Source organism: Carassius carassius, chromosome 39, assembly GCF_963082965.1.
Source record: "Carassius carassius chromosome 39, fCarCar2.1, whole genome shotgun sequence".
Lineage (NCBI taxonomy): Eukaryota > Metazoa > Chordata > Actinopteri > Cypriniformes > Cyprinidae > Carassius > Carassius carassius.
The window spans coordinates 19,945,820-19,968,349 of NC_081793.1; the positions used below are offsets into that span (position 1 = coordinate 19,945,820).

The 22,530-nt window shown below is 37.6% G+C and overlaps 1 protein-coding gene across 2 annotated transcripts in view; it reads left to right on the forward strand.

Annotated features, from left to right (window-relative positions):
- LOC132121579 (coiled-coil domain-containing protein 186-like) overlaps positions 1-22,530 on the forward strand; it is a 29,707-nt gene that overhangs the window by 2,176 nt on the left and 5,001 nt on the right. Inside the window, exons 2-14 of one of the 2 annotated variants that reach the window (XM_059531106.1) lie at positions 657-1,519; positions 2,859-2,985; positions 4,311-4,439; positions 4,957-5,169; positions 5,284-5,403; positions 6,347-6,451; positions 6,698-6,796; positions 7,391-7,477; positions 7,566-7,708; positions 9,265-9,520; positions 10,117-10,306; positions 17,596-17,676; positions 18,864-19,083. In XM_059531106.1, coding sequence (XP_059387089.1) covers positions 672-1,519; positions 2,859-2,985; positions 4,311-4,439; positions 4,957-5,169; positions 5,284-5,403; positions 6,347-6,451; positions 6,698-6,796; positions 7,391-7,477; positions 7,566-7,708; positions 9,265-9,520; positions 10,117-10,306; positions 17,596-17,676; positions 18,864-19,083 — 2,618 coding nt within the window. In that variant the 5' untranslated portion in view covers positions 657-671. The remainder of the gene's footprint in view (positions 1-656; positions 1,520-2,858; positions 2,986-4,310; positions 4,440-4,956; positions 5,170-5,283; positions 5,404-6,346; positions 6,452-6,697; positions 6,797-7,390; positions 7,478-7,565; positions 7,709-9,264; positions 9,521-10,116; positions 10,307-17,595; positions 17,677-18,863; positions 19,084-22,530) is intronic. The other variant, XM_059531107.1, reaches the window with a different exon arrangement.

The window sequence follows — 22,530 nt, forward strand, 5'->3', positions numbered from 1 at the left end:
GATGAGGCTGCAAAGAATCAGTGGTTAAAATTCATTTTTCCACTGTACCACAGCAGTACAACCCCAGTCTTTGTTCCCGTCATTTTACTGATGAGTGCTTCTCTAATCTCAAGGAGTTCAATGTAGGATTCACAAAACCTTTGCTCTGAAAGATGGCTCAGTACCCAGTTTATTTGGACCAACTGGCTCCACTGAATCATAACCTGTTAAAATGATAAATAATAGATGTTTATATTTTCTATCGAGAGATCAAACTATGGAACTATGGCAAGGGGTATGCGGTAGACCAATCACAGCAGACTGGGCCATCTGACCAATCAGAGCAGAGTAGGCTCATTGAAAGGAAGGGTTTAGCGAGAATTGCTGGAAAGTGAGGTGACAGTAAATGCATATTTTGAAAACCTTGCATAAATGTAAACCTGTTGTAGGAAACTCCAAAAACAATATTATAAACCTTAAAAATGGCATAATAGGGGCACTTTAACATAATATTATTTAGGATTTTCAGGATTTTCTTTAGCTAGGCCTGTCATTATATCAACAACCAGTCAATAATTAGGCTGAATTCAAAAGTGAGTCAGATGGTAGGAAGCTGCATTGTTTTGAGTTTTACGTGCATGTGCCTGTATTTTGTGTGTTGTGCTTTCCTGTGCCAGTAGCTGAAGGTGGTCATGGAGCCGTCGGATTGTCACAGCGAACTGACCCCTGCCTCTCACCCATACCAAAGTTCAGGGGTCAGCATGGTTCTGGAAGGATCAAACGATGTCATCAGCAGTGGGGGTGAATCTGATTTAAAACAACAGGAGGAAGACACTGAGCTGGACAGTCTTGAGCTGGATGGTACTCTTTCAGATAGCGTGGACAGAGACGGTGAGAGACCAGACATGCACATGGAGGTCCAGCGAGATGAAGGACTTGGAGAACATACCCAGGGTGATGGGAACACTAGCTGTGACAGTGGAACAGCATCCACTGATGATGCCAGGTCTCCACCAGCTGTTCACGACAGCGCTGTAGAATCACTTCCTGCTGTTCTCGATGGAGAACTCGAATGCTCTGGCCTTGATGAACCAGCGGAGCAGGTTCCAGAATCAGAAGGTTGGACTCCCAATAAAGTTGAGGAAACTTCTCAGTCTGTTCTGAGTGGGACAGGTGATATTTCATCCACACATGTGTTCAATGGACCTACAGACCTTAACAGAACTCCTTTGAAACCTACACCAGCTCCTCAGGGTGAGGAACTGCCAGATGTCATTTCAGTACCCCAAAACTCACAATCCAACTCCAACATGAACCCGTATGACACGGACTGCAGCAGGAAACTGTTGTCTGAGATCCAGCGCTCTCTGTCTCAAGAGTCTCTGCTGGATGAGCTAGAGGATGAGCTGTTTAACAGTCAGTCAGATGGCATGCACAAGGGAAGTCCTCCCAATGGGCTTCAGAAAGACCAGAACTCCATGGCTCTACTTGAGAAGTGTGTACAATACAAGTACTCCCAACAGGAGAAAGCCATCAAGAGGTAAGCTGTTGATTAGTAGCTGACTTCAATCAGCTCACGCAAGATTATAGCCCATTATTGTTTGATTTGTAGCAGCAGGAGATGGTAAATCATTAGTTTAATTTTACATTCTTATCTGCATGAAAATTACACTTCACTGTCTTTCATTGCCAATGTGTAGCAGTATTTACACATTCACAACCCCCGCCCCTGTAAACATCAGCTAATCATGTAAAATAAGTTCATGAATTATCAGGATTATATAGGATTCTTTCTTTCTTTTCTTTTAAACGCCATACCAGCTTCTAAGGCTATATTCATGGTGAGAATAAAGTGCAATCGAAGGAAGTATAGGTATAGGTTTCTATAAAATAGATAATTTAATATATATATATATATATATATATATATATATATATATATATATATATATATATATATATATATATATAATAGAATTATGTTTCGTCCTCCATATGTTTTTTGTAAAATATTTACTCTTTTTTTTTTTTATATAATAAAAATAATTAATATTTAATCTATAATAAAATATATTTGGGATTTTGTTAAGTTTAACTGGGAATATTATTAAATAAATAATGAATTACCCAGTAATTATATTTAATTTAATTGAGTCAGATGTTATTTTGCGTAAACAGTTTCGGGAGTAGCGAATGATTTGTTCGGATGATTCAAAACAATTCTGTAGTCTATGAGTCTTTTTGACTGTTTCATTGAAAGAACTGGCAAAGATTTATGAATCAAACTACGATGTTTGTGCTTTGTGTTTGTTTTTGCATCCAGCCACAGAAGACCATGCAATAGAATGACATTGGCTTTGTCTTACTTCATGGTTCATTGCCTGTTTAACTCATTACATTTAATTCAGACTGCGATTTCACAACTCTGGTAAAATATGATTTATTTTGCTATGGTGCTAATTCTACTGATTACTTTATGCTGTGATCGACCTTCGCCTGTCTGGTCTTAAACCCCCTCCTGTTCTGGCTTTATTAATTTTTGCAAGGGCATCTGGCTGACTTACATATTGGATCTGGTCCACAGCTCTGTTGTGCTTGGCCTGCTGTTAATATTGTCTGATGGGTGATGCTCACGGACACTTGTTCCCTCTGCTAATATCACATGGTCTTTTCTACATTGACACATATTGGTGCCTAATACTTTGCTGAAAACAATTATTTGTTGTTCTTGATGTGGTTTAGATCACCAGTGTTCTTCTCATTGACTAGCAATTAACAGATGGACACAACAACAGAAGCAGTGTTATTTCACAGTACAACAGCTCCAGTGTATTACAATGAGCTAACATTGGTAGTGACAGCTGCTAACTGTTTTTCAGATTACTTGATGAGAATAAGAAACATCAGGAGCTGATTCTAGGCATCTGCTCTGAGAAAGACAACATGAGGGATGAGCTGAAGAAGAGGATGGAGACAGAGAAACAACATCTTTGCACCATTAAGAAAGTAATGGCTGCCATAAATTGTTTTGTGTGTGTGTGTATGTGTATGTGTGTGTCTTCATTTTAGTTTTTTTGGACAACCTGGCTATCCATTTGTCCATGCACTGGAATACAAGGAAGCGTTAAAAAAAACATTGCTGTAAAGATTAAAGTTTAGCTTGAAATTTGCTTTAATTTTCATATATTGTCCAATGGTTATGTATAAGTTTGAAGTCAGTTAGATTAAATTGGAGTAGCCTAAAATCTTTTTAATGTTCATGAAAGAAAAATCTTTTTCTCCCCAAGGCTGCATTTATTTGATCAAAAATACATTAAAACCGTAATATTGTGAAATATTTTTAGAATTTAAGTATTTCTATTTGAATATATTTTAAACTGTCATTGATTTGTGGGATGGCAAAGCTAAATTTTCAATGGCCATTATTTTTAAATGTCACATGATCACTGTAATGTTCTGATTTGGTGCGCAAGAAACATTTCTTATTATTATAAATGTTGAAAACCGTTGTGCTGCTTAATATTTTTGTGATGCATGTCTTTCAAGATTCTTTGGTGAGTAGAAAGTCATCTTTGCATTGTGTATACATTTCTAGTCTATCCAGATTTTAGGTTCGCTCAGCTCAGTGGCATTATTTGTTATTTAAATGCCTTTTCAGTATGTGGATGGCCATTCCTGACTGTACCTTGTTGCACTGATTAGAGAACACTTGTTTGCTGACAAGCTTTCATCCCAAACTGGAAAAGCAGGTTCGTTTGAGACTGACTCCAGGCTAAAAGAGACTGTAGGTTAGTTCGGTCTAAAAAGAGCCCCCGTCACGGAGGGTAATAGCACAGATCAAACAGAGCTTCCCTGCGGGGTGGACAGGTTGAGAAGCCACAATTAAGTGTTGCAGTATTGATGACGTGAAACTAATGTGTGCGTTTTGTTGTCATGGTTTCTCCGCATAGAACAGGCATCTGAGGCCACACAGACAAATGCTTCATCTGAATGATACCTTGTCTGTCTGTTTACTTTCATTCAATAGGAACACTGTGAAGAAGCCCGCACACTTGGTTCCTATACATGGTTGCCAGAAAGGGAACGGTTTCTTTTAAAAATGGAGTCTGTCACTTATTGAAATTTGAGTTTAAATCGATTTTCATAAGCTGTCCAGAACTTGACATTTAAATGAAGACGCAGGTCATATTGAACTCGCTGGGTGTGTAAACTCTGATCTGTTTTGGATTAGCTACCGTCTGTCAGAGCTGCCTCTTTTGTCGTCATTATGAATATGTTTATGGTTACCACAGTCACAGCCTTTTAACTGTTTCCCTCTCTTGTCTTACCAGTTTGAAAGCCGGGTGGAGGAATTAATGAAGGAACTAAAAGACTCCAGAGATAAACTGGTTCACCAGGATCAGGCTGCTAAGAACGCCATCCAGCAGTTGCAGAGGGAGCTGGCCTGTCGACTTGAACAGGTGAGAGCTCAACGCCATGGAGACACTCCAAGCAAAGCCTTTTGTGCATAAGAGCGCTGGCTAAATTACTTCTAAATCTGCCTGTGCTCTTTGTGTAGCAGCGTCTTTAAAATGAAATCATGTCAGTCCTGCGATCTTGTTTGCACAAAGTGAAAGAGGGTCATAAGGATGTGCTGGGTTTCCATTTGTCTTTTTGTCCTCATCCTTTTTTATTCCACACAACTGTGGGTAAATGTAAAGTCCAGAATTCAGATATTGAGGACTTGCATCATAAAAATCTGAGCAAAATTGGAAAGCGAGTTGTGTTTGGTTTGGCAGAACTTGTTCAAACAGCCCCTCACTCTCCTGTGAACTCCTCAGTCAAGTGCGAGGGCCTCTCTTTTGCTCTTTCACTGTCATTGGACACATCAAATATGCCCACATTTCCATAGAATGGAATATATTTGGGATGGTAACTGGATGTTATAGGTTCTAATCTCGCATGGTCCATAAACAATGTTTGTTCATTTGTTTACAGGCCAATAAGAAATGTGAGGAGGCACGGCAGGAGAAGGAGACAATGGTGATGAAGTACGTTCGAGGCGAAAAGGAAGCTCTGGATCTGCGGAGGGAAAAGGAACAGCTGGAGAAGAAGCTTCGGGAGGCCACATTTGAAGTAGACAAACAGGCCCGGCGGGGAAACACACTGGCCCAAGAGAAAGGACGTCTGCAGCAGCTCTATGAAGCCAAGGTCATACATGAAAATACAGTTTACCTTGATGCTTGATATGGTGTGTGAATCTACAGTATGCACTGATTGTGTACAGGTTCTCACAAGTGTTTGTCTTTGATTACTTTTCTGTAGGAGAATGAAGTGACAAGACTTTCCCGTGAACTGGAGAAAGTCAAGGAAGAAATCAATTCTCATGTCATCAAAGTAAAGTGGGCACAGAACAAGCTGAAGAGTGAAACGGATACTCACAAGGTAGACCAGAGAACACTGAATAAAGGCTGTTTAAACGAAGCATGAATTAATAATAACTAAATAATATACATATCTAAAACTATACATTTGAATAATCATTCTAATTATAATGAGAATACTGTCTAAATCACTGCTATAACACTAACAACACAGAGAAATGATATGTTGGAATCACTTTTAGAATGATTTATCCAGGTGAAGAACGTTAAAAAACATTGAAAGCCAATCACAATACACCAAATTTAAAAAGCCTGTGCATTTAAAGCAGCGGAAGGCATATAAACAGCACTTATAATAAAAAGAATGTTATAATTCGTTATTATTAGTATAATGTTATAGTTATGGTTATATTAGTTGTCATGTTGTGAACAGGTCTATAGAAATTCACTCACTCTTTTATGATAGGGCACATTATTATAGCAGCCATGATCTAGCCAAAGGCCAAACTCCAATTTCGACGAAGAGGAAAGTTCATTTCCACTGTAGTTTATCCAGATTGTTAAGGGCACAACAACATTTTCCACAAAAAAAAAAATTCACATAAGATTATTTAAAAATAGATCCAGTTTTAAGGGATTAGTTTAACTACTTAAATATATCATCTATAATGTAAAAAATATATAGTTATTTTACATTAAATTTAAATTGTACTTTTCTACCAATTGCATCCAGTTTGGTTTTGGCAAAAAAAAAATAATATAAAAAAAAATATATATTTTGGTGCATTTACTATATTATGTGTTATTTTATAGAATGTATTGCTATTTTGAGTTAGGACTTAGTTTATACGTTCAATTTTAATTTTCATTTCATTATTTTAAGTGTTCTTGTCATTGTATTTTTTTTTGTTACAGTTACTGAAAATTATTTGTAATAGTTTTAGTTAACAATAACAACACTGTATTGCTGATGTCATTTTACTGAGATGTCTCTTTAATAACAGGAAACAAAAGACAAACTGAGAGAAACTACTGCCAAGCTGACTCAAGCAAAGGAGGAGACTGAACAGATTCGCAAAAACTGCCAGGACATGATCCGCACATACCAAGTACTGTTTACTTATAATGACATGAAACCAGCAATGCCCTCTAGAGGGCTCCATATACAAACATACCCTGCATGTAGAATGCAAAACACAAGTTTATTAAAAAAAGGTTGCTTTAGTCCTCTGCAAATTGACACAATTGATACACAAATTGAGTGGCATATCTTCATCTGTGGGGTATAACTAATTTGCACTTTCTGTTGCTTGTTGTAAATTTAAGTGATTATACTATCTCTCTGTCTCCTGCAGGAATCCGAGGAGATTAAATCAAATGAATTGGATGCAAAGCTGCGAGAGACCAAAGGAGAGCTGGAGAAGCAAAAACAAGAGCAGACAGACCAGCTAGAGGTGCAGTTTCACTTAATTTACACTCAGATTCTCTTGAGTCAAACTCAATTTAAGAGCATAAATGTAAATTAAAAAAAAAAACCCTGTCCAGATAGTTTGAATGATATCAGTATATTTTTGTCATAATATAAAGCCCTATTGACATCAATTTCTATATGCATATTTAAGTAATGTGCTTCAGTAGAGAACGGAGGCCTCGTAAAAGTTACCTTTCAGGGGGCAGGTGTTTGTTCATATTAAACCTCATGTGTCTTTGGTTTGCTTCTTTTAGTTGTTGTGCCACTGCGTTGCTGAGATAAACTGTTTGGCCCGTATGGCACTTTGCCACCTGTTTTTAAATGTATTTAGGAGTAAATGAGCCTCCATTCACCAAGCGTCATTAGTAACTGTGGCTGACAATGAAAGTGTGTACTCCCTTATCAATGAGTCGCCCCTGTGCAAGAAATAGTGCTATTAGCATTTGCATTCTCATTTGCATTATTAGCATAGTGTTGCTTAGCAGGCGTCCTCTGCTGATTGTGAGTACAATAATGAATAATGGGCAAGCAGTGTCTCAAAGGAGGGGTTTTCATGGTCATTTTGTTTGATTGGCAGATGCACAAAGCTAAGATTAAGGAGTTGGAGGATCTGAAGAGGACTTTTAAAGAAGGCATGGATGAGCTGACCACCCTGCGGACCAAGGTGGAAACTCATTTCTAAAGATAACACTATGAAATGATTCTGTGTAAGAGTACAGTTCTGACGCTTTGACACTCACTCTGGCCCTCAGGTTAAGTGTCTAGAGGACGAACGGCCCCGCTGGGAAGACGAACTCTGCAAATACAGAGAGATCATTAACAGACAGAAGGCTGAGATCCAGAAACAGAGGGAAAAACTCACCGCTATCACTACACTAGAGGAGCAGCACCAGAGGTCTGAACTTGTGCCTGCAGCAACCTTCCACTAACCATGTCTATTATTAGTTCAGCTACCACTATACACTGCAGCCATTCTGATCTTTAGGACTAGTTTTTCAGGTCATGAAATAAGATTGAATTTGTTGAGAGTAAGACTGAAGTTGTAACCATACCAATACCAGTGAATTTTTTTTAAACCAATTTAAATATTAATTTTCTATTGAACATAATCCTTTTAACTATTTTCAAAGTGTAGTATTAATACCAATACAATTAGCGAATTGAACCTAACTATAAAGTGTTCCCACTAATTAATATTGAACGTATCACTAACTATAAACAATGAACAATTTCTAAAGAATTTAAATTTCTTTAAAGAAATATAGTAAACATTAAGTAATAAAATGAAGCTCAAAGAAAACAAGAACTATATGACATTAAATAGACCAGTGTTGTTATTGTTAACTATAATTAACATTATAAAAAATGCGTTGTTAATTGTTATTAATTGAAATGAAGCTAAAATAAAAAATTAAAAGAATTAGATAAAACTACTAACTGAACTGAAACCAAATGTAATAAAATGTTATGGTGAAGTACTAAAATCACTTAAATTAAATAATTTGAAACTGCAATAAAATAAATAAAAATAGACATCTATATAAAAAACATTAAAGAAACCATAAACACAACTAAATTACTAATATAAAAAAAGTTAAAAACTAAAAATAATGCCAATTCAATACACCATAACACTGGAATGTACTCCCATTGCTTAGCCTTATTTTTGTTTATGTGGATATAAATATGTCATTTTCTCTGCTCTATAATAATTCTGATAACACTACAGACTTTATTCCCATTAGCACTTTCAGATCTTTAGACCTATTCATTTTTTCATGCTTCTGTTGAGCATGGAGCGTCTGTACATCAGCCAGACCTTGAGTGGTCTCCCAGCGGTTGGTGGACCCTGCTGATGCAGGAACTGCAGGTGGATGTGAATCTATAGTGTGATCACACGGGCCCCTGCGGCACCAACAGAATAATTCATACCTCCGTGGCCCCCTCTCAGGGGGCTGCTCTGATTTCACTTCTGGTGGCCACATAAATGTGTCGTTCAGCTGTATTAGCTCATTCTTATTTTGAGGGTATTTTTGAGGGTATATCTCTACTGCAGATGAGTTATGTGTATTCCCAAGAATGACACACCTTGTCTTTAGTTTGTTAATTTAGAGCAGTGGTCTCAAACCCAGTTCCTTGAGGGCCACAGCTCTGGAGAGTTTAACTCCAACTCACACCTGCTTGGAGGTTTCTAGTAATCCTGAAGACCTTGATTAGCTAGATCAGGTGTGTTTTGATTAGGGCTGGAGAGCTGTGAACCTTCAGAAATTGAGTTTGAGACCACTGATTTAGAGCCTTCAGTCTTACACTTATAGTCTATGCAGTAATTTGGTCTGGTGGGAATACTGGTACACCATTATGATATAACTAGACAAGGGTGGGAATCACTTAAATAGCACGGCCTGTACACGTGTTGGTCCTCGTGTCTGATGTGTATGTGTCTTTTTTTAGGGATGATCAGGAGATTGCATCCTTGCGGGAGGAGGTGGAGAATCTGAACTCTCAGATCACTGACTTGCAGAGGGACATTGAAGGAAGTAGGACAAGAGAGGGGGAGCTACTGGGCTTTACTGAGAAACTGACCAGTAAAAATGCTCAGCTGCAGTCTGAGAGCAACAGCTTACAAGCCCAGCTGGACAGATTGAACAGCACCTCTAGAGAACTGCACAGCAAACTAGAGGAGACCGAGAGAAGCCTCTCTGAGACGGTAAGACGTCTGCTTGTGTTAAACCGCTCCATCAGTGTTGGGGATGTTTCTTGGAAACTGTACCATGCAAAGTGACAAGCTACTTGCAATTAAAGGTAGTTGGCTACAGTACAAGGCACTAATAAAAATATTACAATCTACACTTATTCAAGCTGTTTGAAAGTATTTTAATTATATAATTATCAGATAATTTATTAAAACTGTCCGCAATATTTATTTGGCAAAACATACAAACATTTATCTTAATTATGAAAGAGCATGAAGCTTGAACACAAATGTAGACTAAATGCAATTAATAATAAATAATAATTTTTTGTATCTTAAAGTGAAAATATTTAATTACATTTATTTACCAAAGAAAATTAACCGTAAAATGCCACTTCTGAACACTACTGAGTAATGACTGAAATCAAGCTATAATGATCTCATTTATTACAATGAACCCATTTATTACAAATCCAATTTCTTATCACTAGCTACAGTGCTACCTGCTGGAATAAATAGGAAAACTGACCAGTTTAATTACAGATACACACAAAAATCTTTGGTATATTTTAGATGCCTTTCATTTTGAAGCATTTTGTGTATGTTTTCAGACTGACAGATTGAAGAAAGAGGAAAAACAAAGGCAGGAGGAAGTTCTGGCATTGCAGACAGAGAGAACAACACTACAGGCCGAGACATCACAACTAAAGACACGTGTGGAGGAATTACGAGACGAACTGGTCACTCAGAAGAGAAAACAGGCAGCCAACATCAAAGACCTCACCAAGCAGCTCACGCAGGGTGAGCACTTTACACAAGCAACACAAATCATTTTCGCTATTTATTGATTTACATTTATTTCTATGGATAGGTTTTTTTTTATTATTCTTTATTAGTGATTCGTTATGTATAGATTTTATTTATTATGTATTTTATATTATTATTTTTATATTGAAGCAGTGGCGTATCAAGTCATATGCTATAAAATTTGTACCCCACAAACGTTATGGGCTTCAACTCGGTTAACTTAACTTGGGCCCTATCGTTGATTTTTTTCTGAAGTAAAATAACGTTACGTGAATCATGACTACTCACAAGCTGTTTTACGTTATAGGTTAAATGCCTGGAAATTAAATTTAAAGTTTTCAAGTCTATTCATTATTTGTAGCATGCAAGCCACCCAATAATCGCAGCTTTGTAACTACAAAGTCTCCGCCTCCGTCAAATTTATGATAAAATACTAACAATAAATGTGTTTTTTCGCTCTTTAATTTGTAGTGAGATAATTCGCCTCAGTTCCAGCAACATATGAATCGATGATAATTTCCTCTTTAATATTTGCAGCATGGAATAAACATGAATAGTTAAATGCATGCATGGAAAAAAAAATCAGAACAATTTAAAACAAACGAATGTTTCATGAAATCGATCAATCAGAGTTTTAAAAAACATCAATAAGTCTGAATTCTATTGCAGTTTTTTTTATGTTAAATGCGAGAATGACGGATGCCACAGTGTTTTTTTTTCTTCTACTTTTTTTTTTTGGCGGAATAGCCTATAGGTGGAATTTTCACATTAACTATACGCAATATAACAAGATTTTATTATCATAATTTTGACTTTATGCTTAAAATATTATGATGTTAATCTTATTTATTTAGTTATTTTTCAATGTGGCACTAAAATGCTTCTGTAGGCTATTTGTAGCTACTGAATGCAAACACAATTTTGGCACAATGGTCCAAAAAACAAACAAAATATATAAAAAATAAACAAAAGAATAAAAAAATTGTGAAGGGTTATTTTAATTATTTGTTAATAAACTAGTGTTTTCTGAGTCAGTGTAGCAAAGGTAAATTTGACGAACATGACTCGGCTTCTCCTCATTGGACGTGCCTTTAGCGAGGAATGCATCTTTATGGATTACATAATGAAAGAGTTTTCAATTTGAATTATTTTGTTTTAAATTAGTAATTTAAAACTTTTAAAAAATTAAAAAAATAAAGTTTCAATTTATCATTGTGAGGCACTACTGCTCAAAACAGAGACGAAAGAAAGCGCATCAGAAAGCGTTTGTTTTCCTTATTTTGCAAAAGCACAAGGTTTTGTTGATATTGTTAGTGCACACAAATAAAAGTAGACTTTGCAGTTCCAAATTAGATATACTCTTATGAGCAGAAATGACTGCATATTTTTAAGCTTCCAAGTTATCACGCTTGTGCCTCCCATTTCCTGCAAAGCGTGATTTAGCTTCTACTCTCCACATAAACGATTGGATATTCGCACAACAGCGCACATTTATCTGTAAAATTTTCTGTAAAAGCCATCGTGTTGATTTGAGAAAGCTAAATTGATCAAACATGCTCAACTCAACTTAAGAAACGAAAATAAATATTACCACTTTGCCATTAAAAAACGAAGCATAACTATTTTAATGGCTGCAACAGCAGCTGTGTAATAGGGAAGAGAGAGAGAAAAAAAGACACGGGCTCGAGTCGGACTCGGGCTGAGAATTGTGATAAGCTGTCAGCCAAGGGAAATTGCAGGGAAATTCATTTCCTCGTTTCAATTAAATGTTCCCCTCAGCTCGGCGGGCCCCCAATCTGCCCTGGCCCATATACACCTTCTTACCCAGATGCTACACCACTGTATTGAGGCCAGAAGTAGTGAGAAACTAGCTCAAAACCACATGTTTTTGCAAAACAAGCTTTGCATGCTCAAGAAGGATAGTAAGCATCAAACTGGTTTTGAACCCAGTTTTAACGCTAGCCATCAAAATTAACAATGTTGTTTAATTAAAAAGTAAATAAACAAAAACCAGAATTTGTTAATTTTAAGTGGCATATATATACATACACACACAAACACACACACACACACACAGCACTGCTTGAAAGTTTGTGAACCCTTTAGAATTGTCTGTATTTATGCATGGTATAAGAAGTACATATTTTCATCTCATTTGTTTGATTGGGTTCTCTATCAACTTTCAGGACTTGCATAAAAATCCAATTATGTTTTAGGTCATATTTATGCAGAAATATAGAAAATACTAAAGGTTAAAGCAGCACTGTGTGTGTGTGTGTGTGTGTGTGTGTATTTTTATATATATATATATATATATATATATACAGGGTGCGATTTGTGGAAAAAACAGAGGGGGGGGGTGTTTTGAAACATTGTCATTCATAAAAATAAATCATGAGAACATGAACTAAATGAGTCATGTGCTAATTAGCATATTTATGATGTAAGTGCATATTGCCTCCCTATGCTCACATACTGCAATTTAATTTAGCCATTTAATTTAGTTCTCAAAAAAACTGTTTTTATTACTATATTTTAATGTTTCTGTTGTCAGACAACGGAATTAATATTATAATGACTGAAACGCGGTCCATTAAGACTACATAACCAGTTCTCAAACATTAATCTGCACTAATGAAATCAAATACACATACGATAAAGTCAGTGGTTGTGCTGTGACTGATGTCGGCTATACTTGCTTGTAAAATAGAGTTAGAAGCAACAGAATATCTTTTTTTTTTTTTACTGAAAGTGCTGCTCCTCTCTGCGATTGCTGAACACCGCAGAAGCAGAGAGAGAGGCTCGCGCTGGGAAAGAGAGACCTCGCGCTCGTACGGCAGCACCAGAGTCTCAGAGACTTAATAATGATTGCCCAAAAAGTCGCTAGATTTGTCACTAGTCGCTTTTTTGAAAAAAAAAAAAAAAAGTCGCCAAGTTAGCAACTCCACTGCCCAGCGGACCGGCTTCAACCGTCTCGCATGTGTTGATAGGCTATTACTCGTGAGGTGTAACCAATCAGATAGCGCCGTGGGCGGGACATTGAGCAAGTCTGCAGAGTGGTGAACAGAGAGGCTGCGCTCGTGCGCGGCAGCTATATCAGAGCCAGCCATAGTAGCGCATTTTGAAATAAAATTGACTTTAATCAAACCACTGATCCGTGTTAAGTTTTGTGATCCGTCTCGCCACTAGTGTAATAGCACTGATCACTTTGAGGGGGGGATAAATTTATCCCAGCAAAGGCAGGGATACATTGATCAGAAAGGGGGAAATCCCATGCACCACCCAACCCATGTATATATATATGTAGTACAGACCAAAAAGTTTGGAAACATTACTATTTTTAATGTTTTTGAAAGAAGTTTCTTCTGCTCATCAAGCCAGGATTTATTTGATCAAAAATACAGAAAAAACTGTAATATTGTGAAATATTATTACAACTTAAAATAATAGTTTTCTATTTGAATATACTTAAAAAAAATAATTTATTCCTGTGATGCTAAGCTGAATTTTCAGCATCCTGACTCCAGCCTTCAGTGTCACATGTAACATCCAGTCTATCACATGATCATTTAGAAATCATTCTAATATTCTGATTTATTATGTGTTGGGAACAGTTCTGCTGTCTAATATATTTGATGAATAAAAGGTTAAAAAGAACTGCATTTATAAAAAAAAAAAATTCTAATAATATATATTCTAATAATATATTTTTTTTACTATCACTTTTTATCAATTTAACACATCCTTGCTGAATAAAAGTATTGATTTTTGTATTGAAAAAAAGAAAAAAAAATTACTGACCCCAAATTACTGACCAGTAGTGTATATTGTTATTATAAAATATTTATATTTTAAAAACATAGCTTCTGTTTTTTTTTTTTTTTTTTACTTTTTATTCATCAAAGTATCTTAAAAAAGTATCACATGTTCTGAAAAAATATTAAGCAGCAGAACTGTTTCCAAATTTGATAATGAATCATCATATTAGAATGATTTCTAAAGGATCATGTGATGATGATCCTAAACATTCAGCTTTGCATCACAGAAATAAATGATAATTTAAAGTATAATAAATTAAAAAACAATTATTTTAAATTGTAATAATATATCACAATATTATATTTTTTTCTGTATTTTTGATCAAATAAATGCAGGCTTGATGAGCAGAAGAAACTTCTTTAAAAAACATTAAAAATAGTAATGTTTCCAAACTTTTGGTCTGTACTGTGTATATATATATATATGTGTGTATGTATGTATGTAAGACAAAGCGGTTTAATGTAGTCTGTTGTAGTCCGTCTGTTGCATAGTTTGTTCATGTTTTCAGAGGATGAGAGCATGTCACGCAACAGGTCCATGCTGGCATCTTCCTAATTTGGATCGCTTCTACCAAGTAACTCCAGCCAAAATACTGTTGGACGTACAGCCTTTGACGTCAATATGGGAAACAATCTCCTCCCTTTTTAAAATGTATTTATTTTTTATACTAAATAATTGTAAGTTTAGTTTCATTTAGCATTGCTTTTTTCTCATGCTGTTTTCTCTATCAGAGCAACCCCGAGACTCATTTGGTTTGCAATATGACCCTCCAATTAAGAGCCACTGATGCGAATGATTTTAATGCAAAACGAAAGACAATAAAGTAACCAATCATAACTCAATTACAAAAAATGGCTATATCGTTCCACTCTCATATAATTTTTTTCTGTGTCTAGATGTCTAAACTAGAATTCGATTTGTTATTTTAATAGGCTTGCAGTGAGTTACTTCTCCACGCTCCCAGGGGCCCACAGGCACTGTTAGTAATTATCAAGCCATATTGACGCTCTCGGTGGAGCAGACTGACGTTCATTGCAGACAGATTGAGTTTATGTATCTGTGCCTGCCTATAGCCGCAGGAAAGGCTAGGTTAGGGCCCAAGACTGTTTCGTAGCGTTTTTTTTTTAAATTTTTTGAGAGAAGAGGCAAGGAAGCGAGGACAAGGGAGAAGAATGTGCACCATGAGACTCTCTTTAGTGTCAGAGGAGGCATACAGTACGTGAAGGTATTTTTAAACAAATCTATTTTTTCCTCCCCATTGGGTACCCGTGATCTTCAGCATCTTTTCAAGGTCTGCAAGCTAAATGTGAACCTTAATTCTGCATAGTTGACGGATACTACAGATATGCCTGGTGGGTGATAGTTTTCTGAATCAGAATCAGAATCAGAATCAGAAAGAGCTTTATTGCCAAGTATGCTTGTGCATACAAGGAATTTGTTTTAGTGACATAAGCTTCCAGTAAACAGACACACAACAACACACAGAAAAAAAAAAAAAAAAAATAAAAAAAATTACGGGAGAATTACAAATTGGCAAATAAATAAGTGTATAAACAATTGTGCTATAAATGATAATGGGATAGGATCGAGTGAGATGCAGGAATGTTCTAGGATGGAGGGGTAACAAATAAATATAAGGATATTGCACATTTTTGCATAAGCATAAGTTTAAGTGGGAAACATTTAACTGTTCATGAGGTAGATTGCCTGGGGGAAGAAACTATTCTTGTGCCTTGCTGTTCTTGTATTTGCGGCTCTGAGGCGCCGGCCAGATGGCAAAAGTTCAAAGATGGGGTGACTTGGATGTGAGGGATCCAGAGTGATTTTCTGAGTCCTTTTCCTCACTCTGGATGTGTACAGTTCTTGGAGGGTGGGCAGGGGAGCACCAATAATCCTTTCAGCAGTCCGAACAGTTCTCTGTAGTCTTCTGATATCTGATTTTGTAGCTGAACCAAACCAGACAGTAATTGAAGTACACAGGACTGACTCAATGACGGCTGAGTAGAACTGTTTCAGCAGCTCCTGTGGCAGGTTAAACTTCCTCAGCTGGCGAAGGAAGTACAACCTTTGTTGGGCTTTTTTCACAATGGAGCCAATGTGATTGTCCCACTTCAGGTCCTGAGAGATGGTGGTTCCCAGGAATCTGAATGACTCCACTGCAGCCACAGTGCTGTTCATGATGGTGAGTGGGGAAAGTGCAGGGGGGTTTCTCCTAAAGTCCACAGTCATCTCCACTGTTTTGAGCGTGTTCAGCTCCAGGTTGTTAAGACTGCACCAGACAGCCAGCTGCTCAACCTCCTGTCTGTAAGCAGACTCGTCACCGTCCTGGATGAGGCCGATGACTGTAGTGTCGTCTGCAAACTTCAGGAGCTTGACAGAGGGGTCTTTAGAGGTGCAGTCGTTGGTGTACAGGGAGAAGAGCAGAGGGGAGAGAACACATCCCTGAGGGGCACCAGTGTTGGTGGAGCAGCTGTTTGACATGAATTTCCCCAGTCTCACTAACTGTTGCCTATCTGTCAGAAAGCTGGTGATCCACTGACAGATAGAGCTAGGAACAGAGAGCTGGGTCAGTTTGGTCTGGAGGGTTGTTGGGATGATGGTGTTGAAAGCCGAACTAAAGTCCACAAACAGGATCCTCACATAAGTCCCTGTTTTGTCCAGATGTTGCAGGATGAAGTGCAATGCCATGTTGATTGCATCATCCACGGACCTGTTTGCTCGGTACGCAAACTGCAGGGGGTCCAGTAAGGGTCCAGTGATGTCCTTCAGATAAGCCAGAACCAGTTTTTCAAACGACTTCATGACGACAGACGTTAGAGCCACAGGTCTGTAGTCGTTAAGTCCTGTTATCTTGGGTTTCTTTGGAATGGGGATTATGGTGGAGCGTTTGAAGCAGGAAGGCACTTCACACAACTCCAGAGATCTGTTGAAGATCTGTGAAAAGATGGGGGCCAGCTGGTCAGCACAGATTTTCAGACAGGCTGGTGTAACGCCATCTGGGCCTGGTGCTTTTCTTCTTTTGTTTTTCTTGAAGACCTGGCGCACATCATCTTCACAGATTTGAAGAGCAGGAGGTATGGAGAGGGGGATTGCAGGAGGTGTTAATGGTTGTGCAGGGAGATGGTCAGAGTGGGTGTTGGGGGTTTCAAATCTACAATAAAACTCATTCAGGTCGTTAGCAAGTCGTTGATTAGCCTCAGTGCAAGGGGATGGTGTCTTGTAGTTTGTGATGGCTCTCAGTCCTCTCCAAACTGAAGTAGAGTCGTTGGAAGTAAACTGGTCTTCCAACTTTTTAGCATAGGTCTTTTTAGCCGCTCTAATCTCTTTCTGGTGGTACATAATCCCCCCCCCCAAGCAGGTGCAGCCCATTACCATTACCGAGGTGTCTTGTCTATGCCAGGAGTGTGTGTTTTTTCAGTATAAGAGAAAGAAAGAACTTATTGTTTGATTGTGCCCTTATGTAGCTCGTAAGAAGCTGGATCAGGTGGAGAATGGAGGATGTGATCGAGAGGGCAGCAGCATGGGCAGCCGCTCCAGTTCTTCAGGTACAACTTTTTAACACTTCATTAGAGATGTTGAGAGTGACACACACTTTTATCTTTTCTTCATGAGGCCTATATATAATGCATTATAAAAGAACTCATAATGTCTTATACAACAGTTCACCCTTGCTGATTTTAGACCTCTTGTTCATGTGATGTTCCTTAATTACAATACATTTTATCCATATGCTTTTCATAAATAGTTGGAAACACCGTTATTATATGTTATAATGCCTATCTATTCACATTTTGAATGGGGCAGCTGTGGCCTAATGGTTAGAGACTTGGAGTAGTTACCCGACGGTCGCCAGTTCAGGTCTCGGTACTGGTAGGAATTGTGGGGGCAGGGGTGAATGAACAGCTCTCTCTTCCACCATCAATACCCATGGCTGAAGTGCCCTTGAGCAAGGCACTGAACCCCCAGTTGCTCCCCGGGCACTGGATATAAAGCTGTCCACTTCTCCGAGTGTGTGTTCACGGTGTGTTCACTTCTCACTGCTGTGTGTGTGCACTTGGATGGGTTAAATGCAGAGCACCAATTCCGAGTATGGGTTACCATACTTGACAAATGTCATAACAAAATCTCTGTTCCATTAACACGTTTTTTTTTCTGTTTATGATCAAAAATGCAGCTTTGGTGAGCATAAAAGACTGTGTGTGTGTGTGTGTGTGCGTGATGTTTCTCGGTCAGTACAGATTAAGGTACATCAACATCAATTCACTGTCTGAATCTGACAAGCCAAAAAAGCAAAAATGTAAAGTATAGTAACACACTTACAACTAATATGTAAAGTTATATCTAGTCTTTCCATATACAAAAAAGTCGTTCCACTTAATAAAGGACACTTTAGGTATGTATAAAACTAAAATACTGTGAAGTTTTTCTAAAAGAAATCATTTAAATGTTTTAACACAAATCTAATCTTGATATTTATGCATTTAAACCCTCTGGAATGCTGACCTGGTTTACTTTCTTGTAAGTGTGTTACTGTAACCTGCAATTTTTGAGACATGAGTCAAAAATAATTTATTTGGTTATCATAGTTAATAGCAGCATTTGCAGCATAAATCTTAACTTGTACTGAACCCAGAATGTTCTTCTAATCTTAGTGCCAATTTTCTTTTCTTTGTTGCTTGTAATATTACACTTATAGTGTGACTTCACAATGTTTTCAATCTCTCATTTTCAGGCTCTTTAAATGCACGGGGCATCAGTATGGATGATCGCTCTCCAGAGAATCAATCTGGTTCATCAGCAGTAGTGGTGGACAGCTTCCCCGAAGTGGACAAAGCTGTGCTGGTGGAGCGCATCGTGCGGTTGCAGAAAGCACACGCTCGTAAGAACGAGAAGATTGAATTCATGGAGGACCACATTAAGCAGTTAGTGGAGGAGATCAGGAAAAAGACAAAGTGAGTGAGAGCGAAAAAGACAGAATGGAAGGTAAAAGACGATGGAGAAAAGCTCCTTTACTCCCATCCCAAAGATTAATTTGCCATTTACTGAGCTTGAAGCTGCCTAGGTGAGGTTGATATATATACGTATTAGGGCTCCACGATACTGGGAAAAAATTACATTGTGATATTTTATTTTTCTGCGATATATATTGCGATGAAATCTAATCAAATTTTTTCTTACAAACAAAAATGGGGTGAGCAGATTTACATTTTAATTTTAAATGATTCATTCATTTTAAATGATACATTCATTTTAAATGATTTAAACATCGACAACATCGTGTCAATTGATTAATATGCGCGAGGGAGAGAGAGCAAGACAGCGCTCATTTTGTTTGAAGTGCTCTCTTTCTCTCTCTCGCGCGCTCTCTCTCTCTCTCTCTCTCTCTCTCTCTCGCTCTCTCCGCGAATCACATTCGTCAAGGGCCGGGGAGCAGCTGGCCCGTACAATTAATGAATAACGGATCAACTATGACAGCCTACATCGCACATCCTGCGATGTGACTATCGTGGATTCGTACATCGCGATATCGATGCTTAAACAACACATCGTGCAGCCCTTATACGTATATATATATATATATATATATATATATACTCTTATGTAACCAAAGTTGTGATGAAGGACACCAAATAGAAGCCACGAGTTTAATTGAAAATTAATAATGTAGAGGGACACAGTGGCACCAGAAAGCATTTGGGCACTTATTCCACACTGAAAAATGTATGAATGTCTAATAAAATATCAAAATGTGGCATTCATTTTTAAAATGAATGTAGCACAAATTTGCCCTTACAAAAATACTGGAATAGCAGGTTTTTCATGTAGTTTGTTTAATATTTACCACTGTTATATTCAGGTAATTTTAAGTGTTTAAACATTTCTGTTGCCACTATAGAGTAGCTCTGAGCTCATGTTTTGGAGAATTTCTCAGTGCCTCTCCTTTCCGTCTGGTTGCATTTGGCAGGTCATTGTCCTTCTCTTGCATCCTCTCTTTCTCTTATTTTTCTCTTTATTTTTCTTTTGTTGGACTTTTTCCTTTATTTATTTGTCTAGAGCTTCCCGACCAAGGCTTGTATCTTGTCTGACTTTCATTACAAAAGGAAATCTGGCAGACATTCATCTTTTTCTTTCACAGACACAAACACTGCGTGTGTGACAGAGGTCTTGGCAGTGATATTTATAGCTGTCAGTTCTTGCGGGATTGATGCATCACCGAGATTGCTAATGATGCCTGATACATATTCATACGCACCTTCATACATGAGAAATCAGGCGGCTGATGCCCATTCCACCACAGAAAAAAGCATCTTTTTGCTAAACAAAGCGAATGGTCTTAGAGAACGAGAGCTCTTTGTTTTTGTCTTTGGATGAGATAAATAATTTAATATGCCGCAGAAGGCTGTGAGATGGGTTGCCGCCACCGCTCTGGACATAAATGCCTGTCCCTTTCCTGTCACTTGAGTAATGATAGGCCTTGAATCGGTCTACCTGCACTAACCCACATTCATTAGTTCTAATCAAAGACACATCCCATTGAGGTCAGGCTTAATTTAGCCTCCTTAACTGATCTTTAGCCATTACATGCAGCTGAGCTGTGTCCAAATTCGCCAAGCAGTGGAATGTCTCCCAGTGTTTATCGACTGTTGCTGTTCGAGTGATTCTTTGACACATGGCAAGGTTAGATTTGGCCGGTATATCATTCAAGGCTCAGTGGAAATTGATTACAACATAAAACTGAGGTTGATTTAATAAGGTTTCCTTGATTTAACAGCGTGAATACACCTAGCTGAGGATTTCCATTTATCTCTGAAGAGATAAACTTAACTATGCTCACTGCGCCTCTCATCAAGGGCACTTAGAGGAAATCATTGATGTTCTGGAATTGATACCAAGTGCCGTTGGATTTGCATATGATTAATTATTATTGGAATGGTGCATAAATCCTTGCTATATTTAGTGATGATTGCTAAATTTGAACAATCCCCTAACATAAACTTGAGCATGAACAAATCATATGGCTTGGTGTGGAGTGGTATGTGGATACTTTTTGAGATTTTTGTCCAGCGGATGATGAAATAAATGTGTGGGAAAAGAAAAAAATGATTGAATGTTCAGACTCTGAACTCCTCGGATTGACGTGGCTTCCCTGGGGACTCGAATATCATTGGAACATAAAAAATATTGTCAGGTGCACTCCAACATTGTGGCAGTTTTGCACGGACAAGCACCAGTTTCAGAAACTTTAATAATGTAGTTTCAGATTGTATTATTGTATGAAATTACTGGAAAGGCTGGTAACTGATATGGGCATTTTTTGACCGATCTATATCTTTTGATCAACATTTTTGCGTCTCGATTGAAACAGGAATACGCTGTCTAGATGTATCTTTTGTGTTAGCTTTGATTCAATATGATCTTTGATATGAGCTCTCATCTTTTACTCATGCTTCAGCTGTAGTACTGAAAAACTCACAATCCTCATGAAATAAACATAAAGATTCACATTTTGTCTTTTGATTCCTTGAATGAAGACCGAAGCTTAGAATTCACATGCACAAACAGATTGTCAAATCCCAACTCTCTTTATTTCACCCTATGTCTTGTGTCTGTTTTTCTGCATTCTTCTGGTGTTTCTGCTTTCTGTCTTTCAGTTTTTCAGCCTCTAGGCTGTGAGAATCAGGCCATGCCACTGCGCTTAAGCTGAAGCTGTGATCTCTTTTATACAAATAGATCTCCAAATCAAAATCAAATGCTAAGAGTGGTGTCAGAGCTGTGGCACATAGTGTATTATCTGTTGTCCAGCCTGGGTCATGTCCCGATCCAGTTCCCCCTCTCTTTCCCTCAAGTTTACTGTCAGTTCTCCTCTTTCCTATATAATAAAAACCAATAAAAAGTCAGAAAGGCAGTGGATTACTACTATATTGTACTGGAAAAAGGGGCAGGTTACAACGAATTCCAGTTAAACAATGTAAAAGTATGCATGCATGTTCAGTTAGTTAACTTTTTAATTTCTTTGTGTTTCGTTTTGTTAAAATACTACCATTATGGAGCTGGGGTCCACTTGGACCCCATATTAGTGAGAGGTAAGTTATTCATTTTTTATATTTTCTTTATTTTATATTTGTCTATGTGTACATAAATGTGTGGGTGTTCATTATTTATGTAGCATCAGCACTTCACAGAGATTTTGTTTGCAAAGCATATGCAAATTTTCCCTATTTTCCTTCCTGTCACTCTGATAAATAACCGCTTTGAGACATTTTGAGTCATCAGGATGACAAAAAGAAAAGTTTGTTTGATAGATGCCCTAGTGTGTTCATTTCAGATTCAGACAGTGGAATGAGAGTGAATTCATCAATTCAGAAAGCACTTATATAGTTTTTTTTTTCTTTTTTTAG